At 43.5% G+C, this 23,975-nt stretch overlaps 1 protein-coding gene across 1 annotated transcript in view; it reads left to right on the top strand.

Moving 5' to 3' along the window:
* The first annotated feature begins 5,604 nt into the window (after positions 1-5,604).
* The window catches only part of FBXO16 (F-box protein 16), a 30,701-nt gene continuing 12,330 nt past the window's right edge, over positions 5,605-23,975 (top strand). Inside the window, exons 1-5 of the mRNA XM_085305687.1 lie at positions 5,605-5,743; positions 11,913-11,948; positions 19,340-19,546; positions 20,596-20,760; positions 21,659-21,891. Coding sequence (XP_085161813.1) covers positions 5,648-5,743; positions 11,913-11,948; positions 19,340-19,546; positions 20,596-20,760; positions 21,659-21,891 — 737 coding nt within the window. The 5' untranslated portion in view covers positions 5,605-5,647. The remainder of the gene's footprint in view (positions 5,744-11,912; positions 11,949-19,339; positions 19,547-20,595; positions 20,761-21,658; positions 21,892-23,975) is intronic.

The raw sequence follows: 23,975 nt of genomic DNA, 5'->3' as shown, positions 1-23,975 counted from the left end.
GCCCGCGGGGGGAGGCGGCGCTGCGGGCGCTGCGGGCGAGGCGCGAAGGGCCCCGGGGCTGCCCGCCAGGCCGGGGCAGGGATGGGGGAGGCCCAGGGTCTCTGCGCTGCCCTGGGGCCCTGGGGGAGATCTCAGCGTAATGCCCACAGGGGCCGGGCCCAAAGGCAGCGTGCGGAGGGCAGAACCTCGGCAAAAGGCCGCAGGGGTCTATTGCCGCGAGCACGGAGCAGCGGGACTTCGCTAAGGAGTGTTAACGTGGGGCTGGGGGGGCGTCCACGGGGGCGTCCACGGGGGCGCTGGGCAGCCCTGAGTGCTGCGGGGCTGGGGGAGTTCGGGTGGGCTTCGAGGTAAGGGCACCGCGGATCGCCCCGTGAGATCTGGCGTAGAGAGGGACGTGCTTTGTTCTCCAGGGGGAGAAGGGATGTTGCTGTTGGGCTATCCAGGAGAAGGTGCGAGGGGTCGATACCAGCGCGAGGCTGTCGGTTCCCCTGGGTGCAATATCATAGGGACGCCTATGCGGTGACAGCTCCTGGTAGGACCCCGGCTCTGCAGGACACAAGGAGATTGATTGGTGCCAAGCATGGAGGGGACACCGGTGCTTCTGGGCCCTGGAGAACATCAGTAGCATGGACCAAGCGAGGAGTGGCTGGGTATTATTGACACCACTGGAGAGGGGAGATCATGGGCTCTGCTGATACACTGGAGACCTAGCTGATGCTGAGGAGCTGAGTGATGCTGTGAGGTAAAGGGAACGGGTACAGCAGTTAAAGCAGCACCACATGAACATTGGTTGRGGCGGTGCTATGGGGGAGCGCACAGGATTTTGACTGTGCGGGTCCCTGGGGAGGTCTAGCTCCCTGGGTGGTGCATAGAAGTGCTGGCGCCTCCGGGGCATCATGGAGTGGAGAGGAACATGGAGCTTGTGACACGCTGCTGGGCCATGGGCCATCGTCACCATGCTCAGGCCAGCATTTGGTGCCCTGGTGTGCACAGCAGCAAGGGTAGCACACCCTGGGAGGTGGTAAGGCTACTGATCTCCTGGCATGAAGGTGCACAGAGGTGCTGATGCTGGGGAGAGCCCAAAATGTCAGCACCATGAGGTCTAGGGAATCCCAGGCTGTGGGAGCAGGGGCAGCCCCCTTGGTAGGGCTGCTGCGGGTGTTTGGGTTTATCAGCACTGTGCTGATGCCATGTTCTGGGGCTTATTGATGCTGTAGCATTGGTACCCCAGAAATCCTCGAAGCCAGATGGGCAGACGTCTGTGCCAGGCTCACAGTGCCTTCCACCGGACTGGGGATGTCTGTGAAAARACTGATGTGATAGGGAGGAGTGCTGGCAGTATCAGGCAGTCAGAGCAGAAGTGTTAACCGAGGAGAGAGCATCACCGTGCAAGGATGTAGGTAGCAAATGTGGCAGGCCTGGGTGATATCAGTGCTTTGCAGCTTGTGGCTTAAGGGCTGGCCAAAGGTAAAGGAAGCAGGGGGCCTCCTTGTTGGTGTAAAACGTTGCGCTTGTGCACTTAGCCTGCTGCCTTTCCCTTGTCATCTTTCTAGGCTTCCCCCTACATAGAAAKACCTTTTCACATCATCTTTTACCTCCGGAGCTATCCTCTTGATTTTTTCCATGTTGAATGCCCTGTAGTGTGGGCTGTATTCCAAGCTATCTTTCTATTGCTGCTGTTTACTGCATTTCTTCTGTGAGATTCCTCAACATACTGCTTACTGTTGATATAAAAATTTACAATATTCTGGTCTGAACTTTAGATTCTTTCAGTTAAATTTTGTTTATTTGCACCTGAACGCCTTGACTGTACTGATGCCATCACATGGATTAATGTGACTAGACAATTTCTCKGCAAAATGCTTCCTTAAACCTCTGAATGCACTGGGCCCTGTTGAACTACAGCAGTTTACTGCTATGGAGATGTGGTCAAAAACATTAATAAAGTGGGTCTGCTTCTGAAGGATTTGTTTTGCGTATGGTTTACCCAAACCTCTGGAATGGCATTCCAGAGGATTAAGCACAGATTAACCCAGCTAAAGGAAATGATTGTAATGCCCTTAATATGATATGATCATTCTGTATTGTTAATCTCAAATGCAAGGTTTTTTTAAAAACTATGAGCTTCACTCTATGGAAATCAGTGGGAGTATTTCTACTGGCTTCAGTGGGATTTCCATCGGCCTTGGAACTGSCTTGCTATGTTAAACAATGACATTCATGTTTGTTGTCTTATGAAATTAATGTGTGCCTTCTTGGTGCATCTCAAAAAGCATATGTGTGTCAGTCCAGACTGGCAAGCTGAAACATCATTCTTCATGCTGTATTTTGCCTTTTCCTTATTCCTCTCTAGTACCTTCCCTGTCATCCAAGTTGTTAATGAAATTACTGGTTAGAGCTTGACCCTGCACAAACAGCATGGATCCCTACTCAATATATCCTTTCATTTCCCTTTATCTTTTTAACATTTGCCTTCTTCTGGACTCACCGGCTCTTCACATTGTGTAAGATAACTGCTCTGAAAGAGCTGGARATCTCTGTGCATCCTTGTCTGAAGCTACTCAGATAAGCAGCTTGAAAACACTGTATATATTCACAAAACTAATTTTTTCTCCAAACCTCTTTGCACTAGTGTTTGTTTTATCTGCCATCCACTTCTAGACTTTTTGTTTTTCCTAGGAGATGGATGATAAATGCTTTTATAGTGTCAATAGCTTTCCTTCCCCGTATAGTGAACCAACATTTTCCTTACGTATATCTAAAGCTTGTTAACCTCGTCTCACGTCTCTTGCTGGTTGGTTGTGTTCAGATCAGCTGAGCTAGATGAATTTCATCCTAGGATACGTGAAGAACCAGCTGGAGCAATCTCTGGAATGTTATTTTGGGCAAGCAGTCCAAAGATAACGACTATTGCAGAGGAGAAGCGGGGCCCCAGCTAGAGAACTTGACAACCGCTGGTCTGTACMGTACACTGGCCACTTTTTAGTGTATAAAGTTGCTGCAGCCCCATCACAGTGTCACAGATTAATGTGCTGATCAGTGTTACCCTAGGCTTTTGGAGAAGCAGGGTTCACTCTTAATCTTGCCAGAGATAGGGGGAGTTGGTGTAAAGACAAGGGCAGGTTTTGCTTTTGGCAACAGACAGCTGTAGTCAGTAAACCAAGTCTTGTCTTAGAAGGTCTGTGAATAACTTGCAATCCAATTTCTAAGCTAGCTGTGTATTATAGGTAAGATACTCCTAGATTTTCTAACTCTGTTGGCTCATCTGGTATATCCCATGAAATTGAGGATCTCCTAATAAATAAGCAYGCTGGATCCTAGCATATACAGCGTGTGTTTGAGGAACGCAAATAAAACATGCTCTGAAGTGACACTGCACAGTCCCGGCTTCACCAAAGAATTTGTCCTGTAAACACAGGCCGCCGAGGCTGGTCTTGGGGCTGCTGCCAGATGGTTCCCGGCCTTCCTCCCTTCCCTGGGATTTTGAGTGTAGCTGGCGAGGCTGAAGCAGAGCGCGAGCGGTGGTTGTGTGCCTGTGCGAGGAAAGGGGGGACAGCAGGCTGGCACGCTGCGCGCAAAGTTGAAATCTTTGGCTGCGCTCACCTCCTTACTTGATGCTACCYGCCTTTGCAGCCCTGTTTACACATCGTGCTTCTCCTATCCAGTGCAGTTCAGGCAAATGCAGATTTACGGAGTGTGTGGCTGGGAACGTGACTTCTGGCAGGTGTGCTGCGAGCCCCGTGCTTGGCGCGCGGGAGCGTAAGAGGGTGCAGAGGCACCACTGTCCCTTTGGGCTGCGAGCTGCTGGCAAGCCAGGGCACAGAGGTGCTGTGCGAGGGCAGCCGTCCCAGCAGCAGGCAAGCAGGCCTGCGCAGGGGAGACAAACTGGAACGGTAATCCAGGCTTGGGAGTGTGCTGCGGTGACAACTGATGGTTTTGTGACTAATGTRGAAGGTTATCCCTGAAAAACAGGGCATAGTTGCCTGAACCTGTTTTTTGGCAGTAGGGCTGTTTCTCCAGCTTGCAATATTGCATTTTCCAAGCGTTGAACAAGGCAGGGACATTGCAGGAAAAAAATAATAAACAAAACACTTCCCAACCCACTAAGTGATCCCATAGTAATGCATTTACCCAAATGCACCTAACAAGTTGCACAAAAGCCTCGAACATTTGCCAGCTTCAGAATGTGAGGCTTTGAAACCTTTGCAAGTCTTTTAGCTCTTAGTGGTGTCTCTGCGGGAAGCTGGAATTGCTTTCTGCATACAGTAAATTATTTAACAATCTCCAGCAAAAAGAAACAAACTCAGACTCTTGAAATGAACTTATTTTCTAGCATTGGAACCGTATTATGTTACTGGATGCAGAGAGAAAAATATAACAGCTCTTTCATTTATTCTTTTTACTTCTTTGATTCCGTAATAAGGAAGGAGAGAAAGGGAGGAAAAACTAATCAAAAAAGGTGATGTGCCCAGGCAGATCCTGCAGTATTTTTTGAAGATGAAACTCCCATTGATATAGACAGGAATTTTGTCTGGATAAGGAGTGAGGGCTTTCATGAAGGTGTGTCTTGTGAGCCTGAGTGTATTTGCTGTAAAGTGCATTTGCTGAGGGCTGTGAGGTGCTTGGATTCAGGGCAGGATGACAATGCCGTATTGGAGTGTTTACAAAACAATAAATAACTATATGAAGGGACCTATGGTATTTTTTAATATCGTAAAGTTACAACTTGGTTTTCAGGCTGCTGCAGTTTAAGTCTCCAGTTTGGAGCCCTGAGCTGAGCACTGACATAACCCTGCTGAAGCTAGCTGCAGGGCAGAGGATGAAGGAAAAAAGGCTTTTCATGAGTTTGGGCCAACGCATATGAAGAAAGAGCTTTGTCTGAAAACAGTTCAGTTATTTGGTGTCACAAAAGGGAAGGGAAGGGAAAATTCCATTAAATGTCCTATTTACTTCACATCTGTAATTTCGGTTTAAAAAGAAAAAAAGCAATGTAGTTTGTCCAAACTGTCGTAACCAATCTGCCTGAAGACAGGATCCTGAGAGATTTCAGTCAGTTCTGAACCATTTTGAATTTCATTCTCTCAGTTAAGTGTGATACAAACAAATAGGCTCTTTGAGACCTGGCATTATATGCCCATCAAAATGAGTAAAAACCTATTTTGTATCACTTAAAAAAGAAACACAGGTCAGTATACTAAGATATCTACAATTTTCAGTACCAACAACTGGAAAGAGAAATTTAATTTGCATTCTAACTTGCTACAAATGCCGTGTTGTGATCATTCATGTAGAAAAAAAAGCAGAGGCACATATTTAACAACATTTGTGATGAGAAATACTTACCTGATTATTGATTATTTGTGTTACATTAGTGYACAGAGATTTCATCAGGAAATGTGACCTCTACTGTCATAGTTACTGTGTACATAAAATGTACATAAAATAAAAAGAAGGTCTTACCAACTGACTTTCAAAGATTTTTGCTTGTGTAATTGCTATGCAGTGAAATCTTTGAGATCTTCCTTCAAATTATTTGATTTTCACTAACATACTGTCATGGAGAAGCACAAAAATAATGCTGGTCTGTATTCTAATTGTAGCTTTTGCAGCTGACAAGACATCAGAGGATCCACCATCTCACATATCTATGGCATTTGCACCTCCTAAAAACATGGATGGCCCAAAGCTACAAACCAAAATGAGCACATGGACCCCCCTGAACCATCAACTCATGAATGACAAGGCAAGTCATGCAACCAAATATAGGCTAAAACCTAAATACCTTAAACAGGAGAGGACATTACTTAAGTCATCTAATGGATTTAACCTCTAGATAGAAATGATGCTCTTCTTTACTAAGGTAGACTTTTCTACTGTGAATGAGTCAAATTCACAGAATCACAGAATGGTTGAGGTTGGAAGGGACCTCTGGAGATAGGCTAGTCCAAACCCCTTGCTCAAAGCGGAGTCAACTAGAGCAGGTTGCTCAGGATCTTATCGAGTCAGAGTTTTGAATATTCCTAAATCCAAGGCAAATTCTCAGACTCACTTCTCCAATTCTCAAGCCCCAGAAAAAAATGACTTGAGATTTTGCCTGTGTAGGTCATGAGTAATGAAATAAGAACTTACAGATTTTATGTACTATTAGAAATATATAGAGAGATCATATACAAATGTGTCCACACACACATCACACATCTTTATAATATACATATAGCAATGTTATATAAAAAACAAATGTTCTATTGTATATTGTTTAAAGTATATAAGTATTTAGTTCAAGTGTTGTCTTATTTTGCCAGATCAGTTGGTTTTAAATTAAAAAAGAAAATGTTCATTTTTTAGTGGAAGTTGCTGAATCATTATTTTTATTTATTTATTTATTTTTTTGCACCAGACTTCAGGTTAACCTCAGAGCAAACTGAGAGTCAGTGCAAGTTTCCAGGTGGCCAGTGTGCTCCATCTCAGCACACAGGAGAGAGCTTAATTCCCATGYGCTGTGCTTCTGTGCTAGGCCTGGCAGTGATGAGGCTACCTTAATATTTTGGAAACTGAAGTGATGCACTTAATTTATAAATAACAAGATGCGTTTCCTAACCTCCTACTCTGCGAACTATATCTGGGATCTGTTAACACAGCTGAAGCTTTTTGGCTCATGTACCATCACCGGGAGCATATTCTTCTCTCAGAATTCAGGTTAGATTTCTGTTGATGATTCATAGAGTTTAATTCCGAGTGGGCTATTGCATCATGTAGTCTGACTTTCTGGATTTCTCAGGCCCTCTGGTTTCACACAGTTTTCCGTGTCTGGAGCTCAGTAAGCTCAGAATTTGGCTAAAACATATCTTCTAGGAAGGTATCCAGCCTTTTGGGGTTATCAAGAAATATAAATTTCATCATTTCCCGTGATATTTTTTTTCTGATGGTTAATCCCCTATACCATTAAAAGATGAGACTTGTCTTTTGTCTGAATAGCTCTAGMATTAGTTTCCATCATTTAAATCTTCCTGTGCTAGTTTATTAAACTCTTTTGTAACCAGTATTTCTTTCTTTGTGGAAGTACTTTTACTCTGCATCAAGCCAACGCTTGATCTTTTTTGATAAACTAAACAGATTGAGTCCTTTGAAGTCCTCCCAATCTGGCATACTCTCCAGCCTTTGAATCATTTTAAATCTGTTTCCTACACTCTCTGTAACACACTTTTCCAGAAGCACATCACTCTGTGCAAAACAGTGTCTCACCAGCAATAGGACCATGGGTAAACCCACCATTTCCCACCTGCTTGTTTCTGTGCTTCTCGGACAGCCTAAGGTGTGTTGGGCTGCAGCAAAACTTTTAAGAGCTCATGTTGAATTGTTGTATACTCCAACCCTTAAAGATGTTCCATGTAGAAAAGAACACACCATAAAAGACCTGTGCTCAGTGATGAAAGTCATGATAAGAAGTGTTTACTTGTTTCTAATCCAGGCTTTGTAGCATTAATCCACCTAAAAATCTTTTTCATGTATCACTATGCCACTGTCAGTGCTGGCTCTGCAGAATTAGCAGAAAAAAAATAGTTGCAACAAAAACACTGTTGACAGCTGAAATCGAGAGATAATCAAATTAATATRCATAGGGAGTTAGTGAGTGAGAAGGTGCCATTTTCATACAATCATATCTCTGTTCATTTCTGCACTCATGAGTGAAGAAAGAAAAGAATTTGTAGGTATAAGACTCTATGTGAAAAACAATGAGAAGATGAGAGTGTAGAGAGAGAAGAGAAGCCTAAGCAAGGTGCTTGTTAGTCGAATAGACAATGAGGGGCAGGAGCAGTAGGAGTTCAGAGCCGATCTAAGGCAGAGGCATTTAAGCTCCATCTAAACCATTATTTGGAGCAGACCCAGAGGCAGTTAGTAGAGTAAATTTGCCACCTGTCCTAATTCTGGGTAAGCCAACGGGTGCTCCATTAGTGGTTCCTGCAGGTTTTCCTGAATTTGCAAACATGCTCAAGAGCGCACTTGCCTGCATTGTGGGTAGGACCCAGCTCTCTTCTGCTCGTCATATCCCCAGTCTTGCAGCCTCCATCTATTTTGTCTGCCCGTACTGCAGTTGTCAGAGCAAAAACGACTATCCTGGGTATTACTGCTGGGACATGGGCAGCCGTGCTAGTTTTAGAGCTAGGAACAAACTAGAGTCAAGAAGCCGGAATTGGAAAACCTCAGATTATGCAGGATTCACAGAGCAAAGGTCAGAAAAGCAGAACTGGAGTCAGAGATATGCCAAAGTTGTCCTACAGCTAAAGATGAAATAAAGTTAGGGAACAGAGCAGCCTGCTTACCCTTAGCAAAGCTGAGCAGGCTTCAGTGTCAGTTCTGCTGTCTGTGGGGCTGTGCTGCCTTTAAGAAAGGACTGGACACTGAGAGACAGTTTACCACCTGCTAGACAGTGAATTGTTAGTGGGGTGGAAGAGCCCCCAATGTCATTTGTTGCAAGGACTAGAGGGATTTGCCAAGCAGACTTGAACTTGACCTTATTTAAAACCATTATTAAAATTATTTTAAAAATTAAAATAATTATTAAAACCAAAATAAATAATTACTGAAATTATTTAAATGATTATTTAAAAGACATGACTATGAGATTGCAGGTCTTAAGATCAACCTAGGCTTTAGGCTGCATCCAAGACCAGCCAATTTAGGCACAGTATGGATATAATTCCAACTCCTTGGAAGGGAGGACAGTAAACATGGGGTTGATGAAGGTAGTGGATGATTACACCAATTTTGGGCCATCCTGTTGCTAGTTAATGCTTCCAAGTGCCTGGAGTAAGCAGAACCTTCTAACAGAGTTGGCTCAGATGTATCTCCAAGAGTGCCAAAAGCAAGTATGCATCTTTCTTTGATCAAAGACCATTAACATTGCTTTCAGTTATATAAATAGCTCCCTGTTTCACTTGAATTATCTAACCCAAATCTTAGATCTTTGGCCATTCATCACTTGCTTCTGGCAAATCCTTTCCAAGTTCAGCCAATACAAAGCTTGTTAGAGGGCTTTTTTATTTTGCCAAGTGTCCCACATGCAAATAAAGCAAATAAAAACTGTCAACATGCAGATAAAAGAAATGTCATTTTCCACCCCTCACAAGAGACTCTCCTGCTGAGAGAGACAGAGCTAACGCTGACAACTGCTATACCAGACATCAGCACTGATAATGTCTTTCTCTGCAGGAACTTTCTTTGCAGGCTGTCAAAGCAATATCATGTTTGGAGTTCATAATGATTAACCATGTTTTCCTAGTTGTAGTTAATAGCTGTTTTTTATGTGCAGTTATAAGCTGGGCTTTTTCCTCTTTGATCTATCTTATGGAAAAAAAATCTACAGTGTTTCTTCACTTCCCAGGTCACAATCCTGAGTGTAGAAGGCATTTCTGTGGTAGGGGACAGTCATGTGCTAGTGCTTCAGGCCTAGCTCCCCATGGATAAAGGTCCACATCACAAATCCGCTGCTGCATTTTGACACTGATCATCCTTCCTGTTGGTTGTCACTGCAAAGGGGCCRATGGCAGCAGGCACCACAAAGATTGATCTTACACTCTCATCCCTAACAATCTTGCTCCATCAAGACTGCAGTCATTATCATACTGCAGTATGATGGCTGCCCACACTATCCGTTCTAGGAGCTTTCAGTCACTGGATGTGCCCAATTCAGGAGAACTGAAATTTCTAAAATAAAAAGCTGGGAAACCCAGCCTCTAGTATCATCAAAGCATGAGACACAACGTGTCACAGGATGACCAGGAGAGTAAAGTGTTGGSATGAGGTGTTGCCAGGGTTGTCTGTGCAGCAGCCACAGAGGAAGGAGGTGAACAAGAGAGGAAGCACAGTGGAGCCAGCCCTCAGAGCTCTCCTTCACAGTCATGTAATTGTAGCCCTTGAACTTTAAGGAATCTGCTTTGTTGAAAGGGTCTTTCCACAGGAACTAGACTGTAAAATTGAAGACGGTAAGGAAGAAGTAGATGAAGGCTCCTGCAGACCTCTGGAAGAAGCCTCCTGTTTGCAGRCCCTGTCCTCATGAGGGACTTTAACCACTCTGATATCTGCTGGAAGGGCAACACAGCAGGACRCAAGTAATCCATGAGCTTTCTGGAGCACATTGATGATAACTTCCTGACACAGGTGATCAAGAGTCCAATGAGGAAAGATGCTCTGCTGGAACTAATACTTATGAACAAAGAAGAGATGTCCGGGAATGTGAAGCTCAGAGGCAACCTTGCCTGCAGTGACCATGAGATGGTGGATTTCAGGATCCTGAGAAGAGGGAACAAGACAAACAGTAGAATCACAACCATGGGTTTCWGGAGAGCAGACTTTCACCTATTCAGAGATCAACTTGGAAGAATCCTGTGGGAGATTGTCCTGGAGAGAAGAGGGGTCCAGGAGAGCTGGTTGATTTTCAAGGATCACCTTTTCCAAGCTCAAGAATGRTTCATCACAATGATSAGGAAGTCAAACAAGAGTGGCATGAGGCCTGCGTGAATGAACAAGGAGTTCCTGACTAAACTCAGGAGTATAGAAACACTGAGTGTGCAAGGATGGGGTTAAGAAAGCCAAAGCCTATCTGGAGTTGGAATTTGGCAAYGAACATGAAGACCAGAATGACTTCTATAGCTATATCAGCAGCAAAAGAAAGGCTAGAGAAAATATGGGTCTTCTGCTGAATGGAGCAGGGAACCTGGTAGAAAAGGATGCAGARAACACCAAGGTGCTCAGTCCCTTCTTTACCTTGGTCTTTACTGGTAAGAGTGGYCTTCAACAATCCCTGGTCCCTGAGACCAGTGGGAAGGTCTGGAGCAAGGAAGACTTACCCTTGATGGGGAGGATCAGGTTAGGGAACATTTGAACAAACTAGACATCCACAAGTCCATGGGATCTGATAGGAGGCGCCCATTAGTGCTGAGAGATCCAGCCAATGTCATTGCAAGGCCACTCWCAATAACCTTTGAAAGGTCATGGCAATCAGGGCAGGGGGGGGGTTTCTGAGAACTGAAAGAAAGCAAATGTCACTCCTATCTTCAAAAATAGCAAAAAGGAGGACTTGGGGAACTACAGGGTAGTGAGCYTCACCTTGATCCCTGGGAAGGTGGTGGAACAGATAATCCTGGAAACTATTTCTGAAYAYATTAAGGACAAGAGGATGAYWGGGACTACTCAGCATGGATTTATGAAGAGGAAATCATGCTTGATCAACCTGATGATAGCCTTCTACAATGAGATGACTGGTTTGGTGGATGAGAAAAGMGCAGCAGATGTTGCTTATGTTGACTTTAGTAAGGCTTTCAACACTGTCTCTCATAGCATTCTCATTGGCATTGGGCTCTCCAGTGAAGAAGGATGTGAAGCAAGTCCAGCACAGGGTAACAAAGATGATTAAGGGRCTTGGCATATAAGGAGAGGGTGAGAGACTGGAATTGTTCAGCCTGGGRAAGAGAAGGCTCAGGAGGGATCTGATCAATCTACATCTTATGATGGGATAGAGGAAAGAAGATGGAGCCAGACTTCCTGGGGACATCCAGTGAAAGGACAAGAGACAATGGGCACAAATTGAAATACATGAAATTGCCTTTAAGCATTAAAAAAACCTTTTTTATGGGGAAGGTGGTCAGACCCTAGAACACGTAGCCCAGAGAGGCTGTGGAGTCTGCATCCTTGGAGATACTCAAAACCCAACTGAGCACAGCCATGAACAACCTGCTTTACATGAGTTTGCTYTGAGCAGAGAGCTTGGACTGAGTCTCCCTTTCAACCCCAGCTATTCTGTGATTCTGTTTATTCTTTATAGGTTACAGAGATTGTTTTTAAAGCTGTTTTTTTTCTTCATATTGAATCTCCTTTAAGTATTCAATTTTATTTGTGTGTATATGTTTTTATAGGTATTCGAAGAAAGAAGAGCCCTGCTTGGAAAATGGGTAACCTTTTCTCTTTAAATATATATTTAAATACATGGGTTTCTGAGATGTGATGGGAATGTAAAATATCCTGTTTTGAAAAAAGGAGACTCATTTAATTGACATAATTGTGAAAGTGAACTGTAACTGCTCTACTTTTAAAGAAGGTAAAGGTGTAATTCCCTCTGTATCTACACTCTGTAATTTCTGAACTTGGGAAATCATATTCCATTTTCAGAATGATTTGAAATGAGATAAGAAGCCCTGTGAAAAGTCTGTGAAGTCTTTAAAGAGGATATGGGATATTTAGGTACTGCCATTACTTGCTAGCAACTTTTTAAAACTGATAATAGACTTATTATCTATCGAGTACACACRTATGGCTCCTAATACTGTAATAACTGAACACCTCAATATCTCTTTTTGTCATTGTATTCACAGCTCCCATAGAGACAGGAAAGTGCTGTTACTCTGTTTTGCAGATGAAAAATTGAGGCACAGAGAGACTTAAGATAGGATTTGTCTATCCCAACCACAAATGACTGCAGGTAGGCATTCAGGACAGGATTTTTCTGTCCAGATGTGAATATCTGGAACACAGATATCTAAGCCTGGCTGATCTAGCCATAACAGACTCCTTGTATAGTCAACAGAGAGAAAGTAGTGCTTCCAAAGGGTAATTCATCTCACTTACTGTGGATGAAAGAATGGATCTCTAGTGATGCCTGTTTCTTCCCATGGCCTATGAAGGGAGTTATACCTTACTGGTTTAAAGGAATACAATCTTAAGTGATCTGCTCAAGAAGCTGATGACAGACTGCACAGTGGAACACTATTTGCTCTAGTCCTAAACTCGCAGCTTAAATATCACATTGTTCTTTCTCTTTTATGAGTCAAAATACTTTTAAAGGTGATTGTGGGAAAGCACATTTGCTTTGTCTCCTATACGAACAAGAATGCATACTCAAACAGCTTACTGCAGCAGACATACATCTTTAAAAATGGAACCAAAGAAGCAGGTATGTGGTCCCATATCATGTACAAGCTAAACAGAAATATAGAAATGATGCTCCTTATCTGCAGTCTTTGATAAAGAGTATTTGCACAGTAAGTCTGTTTGAACAGTGACACTTATTCTTTGTGATTAATAACTCACTCATGTGGAAATCTTTTGCATGTGAGATGGTTTGCAAGGATGAATATTTTGATTTTAAGCTCATAAGGATTATTCATCTTTACAAGAAATATGCTTTCCATAATTTRTTCACTTGCATGCATTTGGATAATAGGGAACTTCATGGAAACCAAGAAAACAAAATAATTGAATGATTATTGTTCAAAAAGCACTTTTTAGTGTGATAGCTACTGATAGATCTAAAACCCAATTTGAAAATTGTTGCATGTTTTAAAATGCCAATGAGATATATGGTGGCAAAAGTGCAGATGTGTGTTAATTGGAGCCCCCAGTGAAAGAGCTGGAATCTGGAAATGAACACTCCCCTGGACATAAGAGCGCTGAATCATTTTCTGAAAGTCAAATGCCTGACCCTACATACGACGTTAGATTGTGGAGCTGATTTTTCTTGTACTTCTGTAATCTGTCGTACCAGCRAAAAGGGTGAGGAAAGCACAAAAGCTGTTCTTACTGCCTTCGCAGCCTGTGGCATGATAGTTCGTGGTATGCAAGGCTAGAGCAGTTTCAGTCTGGGAGAAAATGTGTCAAGAAATCACAGTGCCCTTAGCAGGACTTTTTCTGTTCATTCACACAGTCCTCTCCTAGTGGTGTCAGGAAGTATGGACTAGATGAAGCTGCTGAAAGGTGGGTTTGCATGACTGGGAACCCATATTCAGTGTAGCCATAAATGATTATAGGCTAGAAGGCTGATGTCTCTTCTAAATCCAGCACTGATCAATGTTTTAACTAGTATTTAGGTGATGGAATGGAAAGTACATATTAATTTGCAGATGATACTATACTTGGAGGGATTTCATGAATTTTGGAGATTAGAAATCAAAATGCCAAAAATCTGCCAAAAATAGGATGCAGTTTGATAAGGATGAGTGAAAAGTGCTACACGTAAGAATGACCATTACAAAAGCTGCAAAAATGAGAAGTCCCCAGTATGCAGCAGTTATATTAAAAAATTACTGGGAATTACAGTAGATCACAAACTGAGTATGATCAGTCTCTTATAATTGTAACAAATATCTTAAATATCTTGAAGAGCTGTGTGAAAGGCAGAGCTATCCCCAGTTCTGGTCACTGCGTTTCAAGAAAGCTGAGGACCAGTTGGAGATACTTCAGAGAACAAGTTGTAGATGAGAACAGTCTCAGGGCTAGAAAATTTGATAGTGATCTGTTTACTTTAGGGAAGACAGAGAAAAGACATAATAATATCCTTCAAATAACACATAAAAGTTGTTTGAAAAGAGCAAGGGAATAATCTGATCTCCACATTCACACTGGATAGGACAAGAAATCATGGCCTCAAGCTGCAGCTGTGGAGTTCTAATTTAGACATCAGGAAAATCTAATGGTACAGATAGCTCACTGCTGGAATAGCTTGCCGAGGGCTTAGGGGTGGAATCTCCATCACTGAAGTCTTTGGAGAACAGGTTAGACAAACGCTTGTCAGGAAGGTTTAGGTAAAGTAGATCCTGCCTTGTGGCAGGAGATGAGCTAGCTCAGTGTTTCTCAACCTTTTTAAACTGAAGGACTATGTAGCCTTCTGGGAAACCAGAACAGATTGCCTTGAGCAGCATTGCCACAGTGGTTTTCTTTTACAGCCAGATGAATATTAGATTAAACTTCAGWTGTTCATTTTTTATTTTATTACCCCTGATTTTATTTGCATGCATTCAGGTCTCTGTTTTCATTTAGTTATTTTTTGTAATCATTTCACAGAACATCACTGATGTCTCTCAGGCTAGTGCAGTCCATAAAACACAGACAAAGAAGGAGCGAACTAGCTGGCCTGAAGGGATTTCTTTTTCCTGTTTCTGTGCTGCTCAACAGCCTGAAGGGTGTGGGGCTGGCTGTGCTGTCACCTGTGGTATTCAAGAGGTGTGAAGGGATGCTCTAAAATTTTGAACTTGCGATGAACCTAGCAAGGTGTTATTGCTGCACGAAGAGGAAGCAACAGCAGTGTTYAGCAAGAGCAGCCAGCCTTCCTTGCATGGCTCTTCCTAAGCATGAGTATTTGCAGGCTATCCTCCTACTGCCAACATTTGTGATGATTTTCCCTTGCACTAGATCTTTTATCCAAATAGTACCCAGATACATGCAAAAGATAAATTGTGCTGCTATCTTTCAGATGAAACCCTTTTGATGGTTAAATTGGGAAAATGTTAACATTTTTCTTTCAATTTCCTGTTTTATTCTAGTTGCTATTCTATTTTGCTGTCTGGGCAGGTGCCTTCATGTGCTCCCTTTCAGCTTCACTTTCCGTTGTGTTCTCAACACTGCAAGCAAAAAACTCCTGCCATTAATTTAAAAAACATGAAAATATTTTGCTCCACCCTAATGCTCCATGTTATCATGCTGACACCCAGATGAATAAACTGACAATGAAGCTGGAGTTGAATTTGCAGATTAAGACATCTAAGCTTAAGTGTCTCCAGGTGCTTTGAGCATCTCAGCTCCCGTTATAACCAAATGAGGTCTAGACGAGTCAGGGGAACCCAGACAGTGATTCAGCTCACCCTGTGGGCTACATCTGTGTTAGTAGTTTGTACAGCATCTGTGACCATTCCCAGATACTAGAACTTGCGCACCCACTCCATGAAATTGTTAGCACATTCCCTGGCACGATTTTGGCCTGGGCTGCTAGCACTCTTCCAGACATTGTTCAGACACTAGTTTGACGTTAGCCTGGGCTAGGGACTTGCCAAATGCATGGTAGGTGATACAGACACAGACGCCTAGGGCCATTTGTCCTGAGGTAGCTAAGGCATTGGTATGGGGCCGCAGATACGATGCTGGGCTTGCAGATGACTGCCACCCTTGGCTGTGCAGGATAGCCCAGGCAACTGAACCCTGTCCCTTGTCCCGCAAACACCTACCTGGAGGCACCTCCTCACCCAGGAGCTGACCCTGTGCTAGGTGCCAAGGTACAGAGGTGGCAGCTCCTGCCCACAAGTACTGCTCCATGTTGCCAGGCTGGGGAGTTCCTCAGCAGTATTGCCAGAAGTCTCCTCTTCCAAAATTTTAGGGTTAATTGAGGACTTTGTTTAAGTGCAGTCAGAAAACAAAAGGATCAAATCCTAAAGGCAAGTCGCAAGTTCCTAACAAGGAGCTGCTTGGTTCAAGTGCAGTTTCAGATTTTGTTTGGTGGATTACTGTATCTTAAGGAGACCAGGTGCCTCTCTGCTTCATCCCTTCTCCTCTCACCCATGCCACAAGCCTGGGACAAATCTTCCCTGCATCAGAAYTGAGAGAAGTTGGCTGGGGAAGGAGGGAAGGACTGCTTCTGCCTATATTAACCTCCTCTATCTCCTTGCAAGCCACTGACTACATTAGTATGTCACAAAACAGCTTCATTTACTAGGGAATTCAGGTCTACGTTTACAGAGCACAGAGATGCCTGCGTGTGATTTTAACCCTGTGAACTCATGTCAATGTGCCGGTTTGGAGAGGAGGCTTATGGCCTGTTTCAGCAGCTACTGCAAGTCAGTAAAAGAGCCTGTCTCTTATAGCTGAGGGGCCTCTTTAGGTTAAGCAACAGAGCTTCTCTGCTTGGGTGCTGAGGTCCTGGGCTCTCCCCTTAGTGTCAGGCAGTATTATTTGTGTGTGTGCACTCATGGATTAATTGTWAACTGATCTCAGAAATACGGAGCACGTTGCATTCCCCAGTGCAACAGCCAGCGTAGCCTTATGTCATCCAGTCCCTGGGGAGACATTGTTCTCCAGGGCTCGGGGAAATACAGAAAAGGAAAAAATGTTGCTAGCTGCGGATAGGGAAGGTGCAGCATGTTCAAAAGGGGAATCCGGTCCGACTGGTTGGGTTGCTGTAATCACATGCGAGGGGAGGAACTATGGAAAAAAGGCAGCCAAATGTAGGTTGGGGACATGCTTGTTAATACTGGAAAAGAGACAGATTATGCCTGCTTAACTACTTGGCTGCTGCTGAATGCAGTGGAGAAGAAGCTGTGTGTTCCATTGCTGCTGGTGTGTGGCACTGATTTAAATGGCTTTTCCCTTGCAGTGGAAGCACAGGCTGCGGATGTTGGGAAGAACTGCATTATTGCAAAATCTGTGGCAGAATGGGAAGAGTTAAATAGGACCAGATACTCTGCTCCTTTGAAAGAGAAGCTACATTTGCTTCGATCTGTGCACTTAACCTCTTGGTGTGGAAGAGAGTAAGCCAGCTGCCCCCTTGGCTCTAAAGTCTGTATAGGAGAGAAATTGATCTTTGCAGATCGGTGGTTGCACGTTGTTTGAGTCAGGAGAGGATGCAGTGATGGTGAATGGAGAGTCTATGTAACAGAGAAAGCCTTTCACATCAGCCTGAGGCTGAGAAAGGGGTAGGCAGAGCCTCCTCTGTCCCCCGGTACATCTCTGTCTGATTTTATTTTCTCAGAGTGCATGTTTCTAAAGCCATCAATCCAAAGGTCCTGCTTCAGTTTTTACCTAGTACTCTGCTAAACACCATTAGAGGTGAARTTTATATGCGAAGTAGGGATGTGAGGGAAAGAGTGTATTCCCTACTTCAGTGTCTGCTGGTGTATGAAAAGGCATGGACATTTGGGAGCTTTCTTCTGTATGGCTTGTTTCATGTCAAGACTGCCAATTCCACCCTTCCTTGATCCTTGCTGACCTTCTTGAAGGTCTTGCAGTGTTGTCTGCAAGAAGGAGGAGAGTTATTTACATCTTACAAATTATTCTCAGATACTGTAATTAAATACATCCAAGTGAAAAGAAACAAAGTGCTGTTTAAAATGATCTGGAATTAAATTACTTTCTTTTAAATTACCTTTCATCTGCACAGCAGATTTTAAACCATAATTCTGCCAGTCCCTTGCTTGCCTATAATATCTTTTGGAGAAACAGAGAAAAAGAGGTCTGAATTTCTGTTCTATTGTGTTGAAGGGAGAGGAGGGGAGAAGAGAGACCAATGGATTTTAAATCATTTGTCCACAATAAAAAATAAATGTTGGAAGAATTGTATATTTTTTCTCTGATTTGTAGTTTTTGGAGGTCACTTTTAAATATGGAGTTGAAATGCCCCTGAAGTTAAATGCAGAAATATATGTGCAATGATTTGACCTGCGGAGAGTGAGCTGTCAGTGGTGGAAAGCTGGCTCCTGAAAATAATCTTGTGAAAGAGCGTGTGTTATGGGTATGGCCAGTGCATGAGAGAGAAACAGGCAGGGGAAAGCAGCATTCCCCAAACAAGCCRAAGGTGTTCAGGCACTTTCCCTCTGAAAGGACAGTGAGCTTGGGTAGCTGCCAGTCTTGCTGTACAGGGAAGCAGGATGAAGCAGGACTTCACCCAATCTGCCCTTCGGCTTTGGAAGGCTGTCGACCACAGCGTGGTCCTCTGCCACGTCCTCCCTGCTGGTGCTCCACGCTGCCCTGGCAGCCAGGACTGCTCTCGCAGGTTTTGAGACAGATTGCCCAGACTGGGGCGATGAGGTCAGTCCCCTCCCAGGAGATGCCTGCTGACGGGGCCCTTTCCGTCCACTGCTGTGAACACGAGTTAAACACCAGGTACTGCCACCATGGCTCCCACCCTGTTTACACAGCTCTGCCCTGTTCTGCTCCGTGCAGTAGTGGTGTTGCTGTGTAGCAGGAGATACATGCTTGTGTGGTTACCTAAGTGCTCATTCCTGCCCACAGTGAGGTCCCAGCACTTTAATCCTCCTCTTTAGATGTTTGTCACGAGTATAGAAATGTGAAAAATCACTGTTACTGTAGGGGGGCTTCCACGCTATGCCACAGATTTTCCTTGGGAGCCATGGGCAGCTGCCTTAATCTATCATTGCTCTACATCTCTAGAAGGAAATGGGGATAATATTTGTCTCCTGTGTGGTGGGATTGTGAGAATCAATTCATCACAGATCATTAGGCACTTAAATWGTGCAGTAGTGGGGGCTATATAGGTGTTGGGATAGACAAGGAAGCGGCAGTTAACTCATTCTGATTTAGGATCTGATCCTACCATGACACATTTGAGTCTCTGTCTGTCCATGAGCGAAGCCAAGTCTTAGAACTAACCCCAGGAGCAGTCTTGTGAGCTTAAGTGTTTCTTTAAATGTAGCATCTCCATTTGTTCCCAGTTCCTATGTGCTCGCTTTGTCCTAGAATGAGTCACCAGAAGCTGCTGCTTATGCACTTTGCCTTGCCTTAATGTGTGCTTTATTTTAACAAGCTGAATCTCAGGTTTCTCAGAGGCTGAAACTCCTTTTTTCAGTTTGACAAGTGGACAGATGCTCAGAGGCGGAGGATTCTGGGGGACTTGCTGGAGCGCTGCTCCCTGTCACAGCAGAAATTCTGCGCCAAGCATCTCCAGGACCGAGTTCCCACCGAAGCGCTGGATTTTACCACACAGCTCCCTCGAGTGCTGTCTTTATATATCTTTTCTTTCCTGGATCCACGGAGTCTCTGTCGATGTGCACAGGTGAAAAAGCAAATATATATCTAAGGTTCAGAAGGTCAGGTCAAACTAGTTAAAAAAAGGAACCATAAGGAAACAGCTGTAGTTTACAGTATGGTCATGTCAATGCTATTTTAGTAATGCTAGRGTATCTTTAGGACTGGCAGCCTGGTGCAGGATGCTTCACAACACTTGCATGATATTGAATACTGCATGTGCACAGATCCTGAGAGTTAAGTCAGAATGGCCAAGATTCACAAAAGTGAAGAGTAGGTTTGGATGCTCAGCTCTAAGGCTTTTAACTCATGGCACCTTACAAGGCTGGTCATTCTGAAGRAGGAGGCCTGGCTCTTTCTGAAAATCATGTTCTTTTAAAGTGCCCTGCACTGTGTGCAAAAGCATTCATTGCTTTGGAAAGTAATGGCCCGTGTTGGTCTCAAAAGAACTCACACTATTCATTCACAGGCAGAGAGAGAACAGATTAGGAAATGACTGACTTAGACGGAAAGATCTTTACAGTGTAGCTTGTGGAAATGGGCATAATACGATATAATGATATCATATATCATATGATATCATGGCTATGCAAATAATAGTGTTTACCCTGAGGCTGGAAGAAGCGTTGCATGCAAGGTGGCTGCATGATGGAATATAACAGCAAACAGCAAACATGAGGGTGGAGAAAACATTGTGAATGAGTCTCTCAGAGTTGGAGGGGTTATTATTGCTGGTTTTCTCAGTGGTAACTAATAAAGGGKTTTTTTTAGGCTGGTGTATACTCACTGAGTAGAAATGAGGGAGTTGCTTAAAACAGATTGGAATCTGCCCTCTAGGACAGTAATTTCTGGAGGAATTCGCTGCACTGGAGATAGCCAACACTTATGCACTGATCACCACTCATGAAAACCTTGAATTTGGGTTTAAATGGTGCATAAATAATGCTGAAGAATTGTATTAGTTTTAAGCACAAAGGGGAGCTGCATCAACAGGAGATGATCTCTAGTCCACTGTTATCATTTTGAATGATAATAGTTTTGCTCTACTCTTATACCTACTTTACTGGACATTTGCAGGTGAGCTGGCACTGGAAGTACCTGTCAGAACTGGATCAGCTCTGGATGCTGAAGTGCCTGCGTTTTGGCTGGTACATCAACTTCTCTCCAACTCCCTTTGAGCAAGGAATCTGGAAGAAACATTACATTGAGATGGTAAAAGAGCTGCGTGTTACAAGACCAAAGGTATATATGGCTGCTATCACCTTTGGAGATATTTAATGCTAGTGGGAAAACTCTGGGCTGGTAGGATTTATAAGCCCTTTATCTCTTTATCTTTCTGTGGTCTTGCACTAGTAAAATAGAAGAYGAGTAATTTTAAATCAGAATCTAAAATCGTGTTTTGCCATGAGCACTGCTTCCCTTTCATCCAWCCATGGCAGGAAGGAATAAAAACCTTACTGGTTGGAGAGAAACCATCCCAAGAACCTCTMCTCTCAGTGTCCTCTGGAGTAATTCTCCAAGTTTCCTACTCCAGCATTCAAGACTCTCCCCAGTTTCCACAGCATATGATAACCCACTTCCATCTGTTAGGTCCTCTGATAAGCAGAAATTAGGTACACAGTATCACCCCTGCTGAAGTTTCACAGTCAGTCTAACTTGTAGAAGGAAAAAAAAAACCCAAAACACGGTCGGCCCTCTATAGCCCTTGATGTTGTTTCTTTCTGTCTTCTTCAAAGCTGACTGGGCCATTTTTTGGAGATGGAGCATTACTCAATAGTCATGGTTTTTTTCTGAGATTCATTGAAACTGGTGCCTGGTTTGGAGACTTTAAAGGTGGGATTCTTCTGGCCTCTATTAGACATTTAAAAGTCGTATCTCTAATTCTAACCAATCCCCAAAGGCTCTGTAGTCAATGGAGAGAAGCTGATGAATCTAGAAAGCAGCTCAGATCATCTTAATGTAGTACTTGCGACATGGGCAATGAATTGCCCTGTCAGGGTGCCTATTTCTATCTGCTGAGGCCTGGAGAAACTAATTTTAAGTTAAATACCCAATTCTTTGAAGACTAAAGTTAGGCAACATGAATACCACTTGTGTTATAAAATAAAATGTATTTTCTTCTTTTTCTCTCTGTTATTAGACCCCACCAAAGGATGAGTTTGTAGTTATTGATGTGCAGCCATTAAGGAGCAATGTCCCAGAAGCAAAACTTTCTCTTTCATCAGTGTTGCGATCAGCTTCTGTGCTAGGAAAGAGGAGAGACAAAGAGAAGAAAGAACTCCCACCATGGCGTTCTTCAGACAGACACCCTACAGACACCATCCGATTCAACTACCTCGACAACTATGATCCCATTGAACAGGCTAGGCAGGCGTAAGAGTCTCTTTCCCTTTGTATTTTCTGTGACATAGGGTATGTCTGTGTCCTTGGAAAACTCACTGCCTGTGCTCCAAGCTGCCTAGAAGCTTTATATTTTCAGCAGCCTCATTTCAAAACCAAGTTAGCACGCTTTGCTGTTCTGATGGCTTTCTTGGATTGATCTTGGTGCTGTTCTAATTGCAGCTGCCCTACTTTGTGTCCTTTCAGCTCAGAGCATGGTAGAGCTTGTTAGCATCTGCCTATAAAATATGCTGTAACTCTGAGTCAAGTTATATAGCTCTAATGGGAAGAACCAGGACGACAGTCTGTTCAAGAGTTTTTAAGTAAAGGTGCAAAGTAGGGAGAATTCTGCAGTTTCTGCACAAAAGAGGGAAAATGAATTAATTTTGATGAAACATAATTGTGTTGGTTCTGCAAGGATCTTCTGACTGAAAGGAGATTTAGATGTGTGAATGGAGGTACAGGTGTGAGACCTGTGTGTATATATGGTGTGTGTATATATGCTACATAATATTTAAATAATGAATAGTACTTGTAGCTAGACTACCTGAGATAGTTTGCCTAGATCCATTAGTTCTTCGGCTCGCAGAATCATCTGACTGGCAACTGATTTAAGAAAGACATTTCTTTTGTATAGTTTTGCRCATCAAATTGCGTTAGGGCAGTCCCATGTTTTCCTTGTCACATCTGGCATCAGACATTCTCAGAATCTCAGATTTTTCATCAGTTTCCTCRTTAATCTGAGCCTGATGAAAAGGTAATGGGTTACTAGCTTGACAATTGCCTCATCCTTGTGCGAAGGACTGCACAGATTCTCACTCCACTGCATGCACAGAGATTATATTCATCCCTTTTCACTGTGCCAGCAAAAACCTTGGGAACCAATTAAGCCACAGTGAAAGTATCCAGACTGTATTTTAAGTAAATAACTGATAGAGCTGAGATTAGCCCTATGCACAAGAACAATCAACCCATGAATTGCCCCAGCCTAGTGATTATTTCAGCTAAGCAGTGGTGTATTCACATGGGCTCTTTCTCAATGTGATTAACTTTGCTGGACCCACCGCTCCTCCGGGGTGTTCCACAGAGTTTCCAGTGTGTGAGCAAAAGCCTTTTATGAATCATTTTTAATCCGCATCCCCTAGAACTAGGATACTGCGTCACTTCAAAGAGCTTTCCAGTTTCTACCTCACCCTTTTTCTGTGGTGTTTCCTGACTCTACCACCATTTTTTGCAGAGCTCACTGAAACTTCTAACTAAGCATTTTAACAAAAAGCTTCATGTTGCAAATAGATGTCCTGATATTATTTTTAGTTTTACTGAATGTCAGCTATGTAGAAGCTTGCAAAGGTTTCTGTTGGATTTAGGGTTCCATTGTGTTGGCCACGAGCCAGTGTTGAAAATGGGACAAGCCATCTGAAGAGTTTAAAAGTTGCATGTTCCAGCGTTGAGCTGTAGATGCAGTGACAACCAGAAGCAAATGATTCTGAGCTGCTAATGCTACAGGAAGCACATTGACTGTGTTTTCTTCTAAGTGAGATTTRAACCTCTATCCGTTTGTGCAATAGAGAACATTTTAATGCGTAGTGTTCTAGTAAATCTGGCATTTATCCATAATTACAGAGGATTATTGCAAGGAGAGAAATGAGATTTCCTCATTTATCAAGGCTCTCCTTTTAATATAACTTAAGCTGAAAGTAATCGCTAGCATGTAGTCTCCCTCATAATGGCTCTCACTGCTGTGCAGCAGGGCAGGTGTGCCATTTCAGGTGCAGACCCAACTTCCCATTCATATAACAATATTCTGGCACTTCTCTTCTGCGGATACATGGCTGACAGAGCCCCTTCTGCAGCCTTGTTACAGGTGAGGTGGATTGAGAACTGGCTGAAAGGCAGAGCTCAGAGGGTYGTCRTCAGTGGCGTGSAGTCTAGCTGGAGGCCTGTGGCTAGTGGCGTCCCCCAGGGCTCAGGACTGGGTTCCATCCTGTTCAACTTACTCATCAACGACCTGGATGAGGGGATGGAGTGCATCCTCAGCAAGTTTGCTGATGATCCCAAGATGGGAGGAGTGGGTGACA

Source organism: Rhea americana, unplaced genomic scaffold (assembly GCF_003343005.1).
Source record: "Rhea americana isolate MKP2758 unplaced genomic scaffold, rheAme1 scaffold_225, whole genome shotgun sequence".
NCBI classification, from domain to species: domain Eukaryota; kingdom Metazoa; phylum Chordata; class Aves; order Rheiformes; family Rheidae; genus Rhea; species Rhea americana.
The sequence above is the reverse complement of the archived record's forward strand: the minus strand, read 5'-3'. Positions and strand labels throughout refer to the sequence as shown.